The sequence below is a fragment of the Eurypyga helias genome, unplaced genomic scaffold (assembly GCF_000690775.1).
Source record: "Eurypyga helias isolate BGI_N326 unplaced genomic scaffold, ASM69077v1 scaffold15736, whole genome shotgun sequence".
Classification (NCBI taxonomy): domain Eukaryota; kingdom Metazoa; phylum Chordata; class Aves; order Eurypygiformes; family Eurypygidae; genus Eurypyga; species Eurypyga helias.
This window is the reverse complement of record NW_010254802.1, coordinates 104184-109425: the sequence shown is the minus strand read 5'-3', so window position 1 is coordinate 109425 and position 5242 is coordinate 104184. Positions and strand designations below refer to the sequence as shown.

The 5242-nt window shown below is 42.8% G+C and overlaps 1 protein-coding gene across 2 annotated transcripts in view; it reads right to left on the bottom strand.

The window, feature by feature from the left end:
* Nucleotides 1-256: 256 nt before the first annotated feature.
* The window catches only part of CEMIP (cell migration inducing protein, hyaluronan binding), a 53039-nt gene continuing 48053 nt past the window's right edge, over nucleotides 257-5242 (bottom strand). For both annotated transcript variants that reach the window (XM_010153141.1, XM_010153142.1), the window contains exons 25-28: nucleotides 4878-4964; nucleotides 4400-4557; nucleotides 1306-1406; nucleotides 257-384 (exon numbers count right to left, since the gene is read on the bottom strand). In XM_010153141.1, coding sequence (XP_010151443.1) covers nucleotides 257-384; nucleotides 1306-1406; nucleotides 4400-4557; nucleotides 4878-4964 — 474 coding nt within the window. The remainder of the gene's footprint in view (nucleotides 385-1305; nucleotides 1407-4399; nucleotides 4558-4877; nucleotides 4965-5242) is intronic.

Sequence of the window (5242 nt, the reverse complement as noted above, 5' to 3'; positions counted from 1 at the left end):
GGCAACACGAGAGTCAACATGGAGAGCAAGTCAACCGGCGAGGAGCTGGTGAGCACAGAGCACACGCTGATCGCGGAGGAGGGCTTTTCTGTCACATGTGGCCACTCTAGCTACTTACAGTAAGACTTCTTTTTCAACAACAACAACAACAAAATGCTACACCTCCGGAGCACGCTGGCAAGGTGTCTGCGGTGAGCAGTCAGTAGTCTGTCCCACGGAGGCAAGGCTGGCAGCCAGAAGGCAGAGCAGTGTGTCCTCATAATTTCATTTTCTTCACCACAGGAATTGGCAGTGCTTGATAGATTTTAGCCGAGTCCTCATTAGTGACCAGCTTCACCCAGACAGGGCGGAAGCTGCCTTTGAAGCCAACAAAAGCCATTTTTTCTGCAAATCAGAACAAACACAGGAGTGTGTCAAGGCTGAACTGGAAAACCACCGTGTGTATGGCTGGATGGATGCAGGTGGGCAAGAGCACACGTGTGCACGCAAACTTGGCCAATTATGCATTCTTAAGGTATTAAAGAAATACTTTCCTAATGAAGCTTAATTAAAATTTTATTTACATGTTGTATGCTTCCATTAATCAACAGTGTGTGATGCTGATGTAGCAGTGGAGAAGGAGAGGAGGACAAACTTTTCCTAGCAGAGCTTGAGCTATCTGTTAAAGCTCTCATTATTTGCACGGTGGTTATACTCAACGCCCTTTTCTGCTTGGGAAAGGTGAGGGGATGAGGAGGGACAGGACAATAGACAACACCTACATTAGTGAGCATAACACAGACCTGCAGGAGGAAAGCATGCAAAAAGCTCACAATTACAGCTGATCAGAGCACTGCACGCCATAGAGCAATATTCTAGTGCAATGTGGGAAGCTTTGAAATTGATACGCCTTGTGCCGGCAAGTCAGAATTTTGTTTCAAGAGAAAACCAGCTAAAAATAAGTTCAGACAAGTAAAATGTCCTGGTTTGGAGCATTTAGTTGGAAAAAAAGTACAATATTCCTATTGTCAAAATGCCTTTTTATTTAAAATTTATCTGGATCGTCAAAATCCCTGAATTCTTCACTTTTAAGAACAACTGCCAGAGCACTTTTTCCACTTGTGGTATTAAACTGAGCGCTGTTATCCAAACTTGTGGTGGACACAACCTTACCAAATAAATCAATGACTGGTCCCAGGGTGTTTGAGCACAGGCTGAGAGAAGCAAGAGGCAAAGTTTCGAAGCAGAAGAAAGGTCCCTTTGCTGGAACCATGGGAGGGGAATAGATCCAAGGGGCTTAGAACTGTGTTTTTGAAAAGTGGTTACCTTTTAATCTGAAACCCTCTTCAGCTCCAAGCTTCTCCAGTACTTTAGTCCATGGTCCTCTCGAGAGGAATCTTCCTTTAGATGTCACCAGCACTATGGAGCTGAAGGAAACAGAGACACTTATGAACAGATGAAGAGTCCGAACACATTCCTCGCTTGTCTGCCTTGGGCACTGGTAACTCCTGCCTGTGTGACCCAAGACACCCACGAACTACAGTGATTTCTGCTTTAACAGCTTTTGTCAATGCTTTCCAACAGTTTAGCCATATATTCACTGTTCTAGTCATGCAAAACCCCTTAGAAAGCAGAAAAATTCACTTTTTTCTTAAAAACACTCTCTTCTCGCACGATTTAAATGTTTCCAACCAGCAGTTCCATCCTGCTCTGCTCAAGAAGGGACACACTCTCCCTGGGATGCTCTTAGCAAGGATCAAGTAATTTCTTCTTCTTTCATCATTAGCAGATTAAACCGGAAGAAATTCACTTTGAGACTTTAACTGGCCTGATGCTCTTCCTTCACTTGTGCTTAAAAAGCCTATTATTATTATCATTATTGTTATTATTATTATTAGTGCTGCCTTACTTGCATGTACTGTATTTGGCCTCAAAATTCTTGGGGACCTCTACAAATGCCAAGGGATAAACAGAAGTCATCAGGTAAGTGCATTGAGCTAACGCAAATCTCTAAATGCTTGGGTAAAATTTGTTAACTGCCCAGGCTTAATTCTAGATGGTAGAATAAAACCCCAAATTAAACAAGAAGAGCTAAGCATGCAGTGAGACCTTTCTGGGGAGAAGGACAGGACACTCAGGGAAGTTAGAGCTCATCACTTCCTACAAGATGCACAAACACCCCAAAGCCTATGGAGGAAGAGCTACGCTCCACTGAGTTTGATGGAAGTTTTGCCCTTAAATTCAGGGGGCCTGAGGTGTCATCTTTGTTCACCTCCTAACCACAGCTGCGTGACAGTAATTGAGCAAACACTTGCTCAGAGAAAATTATTTCTTTCCACCTTGTGGAGTTTCCATGAATGAGACTTCCCTAGCTCAAACAGCATTCGCAGTCTTGCAGAATGAGAGCCGTGCTGGGTCTGCTTTCCGGCATCACAGTGGACACAAGTCACTAAAATTAATTAGGCAACAGCTCCCGCAGAGCTCAAGCCCTGAACTACCCGGTGCAGTAGTTACAGCTTAACACCTCAGCTGGAACTGGAACTGTTCAGGGGAAGATAGCAACGGGTGGTGGCAGAGGAACAAGAGAAGCAAAAGAATTAAGAGTCGTCGGGACTTTTCCTAGAATAAACCTGAGGTGTTAAAATGCTCCAGTGCTTACAAGGGTGGATTGAGCTGTCAGGCTGGTTTTGACTACTTTGCAAATGCTGAATCACCTCCTTTTTGATTCCTTCAGATGATGAAAATCCTGACTTTCTAATAAGTCTTTCCTGCTATGGAATTTTAAAATATTTTCACCAAATGTTTTGTTTCTTATCAATGGCAATCTCATAAGAAAAATGGATTTATTAAAAAAAAAAAGGAATTTGGCAGGTAGAATATTGCTTAAATGAACAAAGTGGCTTGCCCCTGCTAGAAACATCTCTTCTCACATCCCCAAATCCATAAACCTAAGAATTGTTTCAGCAGCCCCTTCACCAGAGGCTGGTGAGGCTGGTGTGGCTCCTCCGTAAGCCCTATCTCAACATACAGTCCGTCCTCTGCGTCACGGCGGGGAGTGGTGACAAGAAGCTGCTGGCCGTACCGTCCCACCATCTGCACAGTGTCCACATCTGACTCTGAGCAACATGTTCCTCCAGCAAATGGATGAAAGATGTTTCATGGCTGTAGCCAAAGCCCTGGCCTAATCAAATTGGAAAGTCTTGCAGGGGATAGTCTGGGAAAACTTGAAGGACAATAATTTGGGGGTTGCAGTCCTTGCAAAGACACATGTGAGTGAGACCTGGGAGGTGCTGACTATGTTGGGTCAACTTCCAGTCCTAATCCTAACACCGATCCTAATCCTGTTCCAGCACTAATCCAGAGAAGACAATGAGGCTCATAAAGACTTAAATACACCTGAAGTCTAATTGCAGTTCAATCTTCTAAAGCAAGAAAGAATCCAGGAGCTAGATTTAGCCAGGATTGAGATTGGATTTTTCACAAAGGAGGATGATGGCCTCTCTGTAAAGCCCTCATTTTTTTTTATGAAAGAAAAGTGAGCAACTACCATACTTCTCTGCAGTAACTACTCAAGGTGTTTTTTGCAACCTTCATAATTATTTTAAACAGTTGAAACACATCTGTATCCACCTGCATGGCACCCTGCTGAAACTTCCCCCAGGTCTCCAGAATAGAACAATAACCTGCTGACCTGCCCACAGTCATCTCAGATGATTCATCAACAAAAAAATCACATTTGTAGTAAATGTTACGATTCAAACTTCAAATCAAAACAGATTTAATAACGAGATATATTCATTTCCCAATAGCATTCCACAAACTAATATGAGAACTATCCCTGCGGTTAAAGGGTTTCTGATGTTGTTCCCATTCCTATTCCAGCAGATGAAGCCGCTGTCCTCCAGGATGAAGGAACATGTGTTGGCTTCCTACCACCCACTCGCAAAACTCTGCTTTTCTGGCTGCCCATGCTTAAAAAATCAAAGCATCTGGCCCTTAGATCTGGTCAGGGAACATGTGCAAGGAGGAATGTATTTTATTAGTGGAATTTTCTGTGATTTGAGAGAGTATGCAGGCAATAGAAAAATGTAAACTGTGCACATCTGTACCGGTAAGTGCTGAGAGTTTATTTGTGAATTTAAGTCTGCAGTTTGTCTGTAACCCACAGCATAAAAGTAGATCTGCAGTTTATTAATCCAATGCAGCTGTGCAGTTTACCTGGGACTTGATCAGTTCCTAAATCACAGCCTGCATCCTCCTGCTGCCTACTCGTCCCTCTTGCCTTTGGAGGCTATTGGAGTCGGCAGGTACAGAAGCACATTGTTAGCCAGGCCAGTCTGGCCCACACTGGATGACAAAAACCAGGAAAAAGCAGAGTGTTCTTGTACATCGCACCTTAGTAATACCACTATTTACTCACTGATCTTTGATGTTGTTGACGTAGTTCTCTATCTGTGCTGGGATTCCTTGGAGAATTGAGTTTTTGAATGTTACTCGATCAACAACTTTTCCATGATGACCATCAATCACAACCAGTTGGATACCCTCATCAGTGAGGAAAAACCTGACACCATCAACCTGTGCAAGGGGAAAAACATACTTGATCTATCACAGTAACACAATTGCAACCACCCACCTATAAGCACTGGTAGTGTTGAGTCACGGGACTACTCTTTCCATCAAAGAGCAGAATTCCAGATCTCTGGGGTCAAGCTGTCCTGCATTTTTGCTAATATGGGGAAGTTGCAGTCTTTTTTTTTTTTTTTTTTGGCAAAACACAAATCAAAAGTGCCCTAAATCTGACTATCCTTGGCAACTTTCTCAGCAAGTTTTCCATAAAAATGAAGCAAGTATCTTAGAATTTTTTCACATAAAGTTCACTGAGAGGACCCGCTCACCTCAGTGTATGCGAAGTCATCCTTTAGGTGGAAGTACTGCTTCTTATAAGTTTCTATTTTCACTTCTAGTAGGTGGTCCTTAGTCTTCTGTTTATAAAAACAAACAACAGAAAAAAAGGGAGAGAAGAGTTGTTCTAGTGAGGATTCTATTACCTGAATGCTGCAGTTTCAGAAAGCATTTTAAACCTTGAAATTCAGTCAACAGGAAAGGTACATAATAAACACTGACTTGCCAAATTACATTGCTAATGAGACAGGGTATAACGGTAACCTCTCTGCTCATCCTGTCGGCATTTAAATTGTTCCACCAAATGACAGAGTGTAAGTGATTCTCACGTTGCAGACCTGACATGTAATTCTCTGAG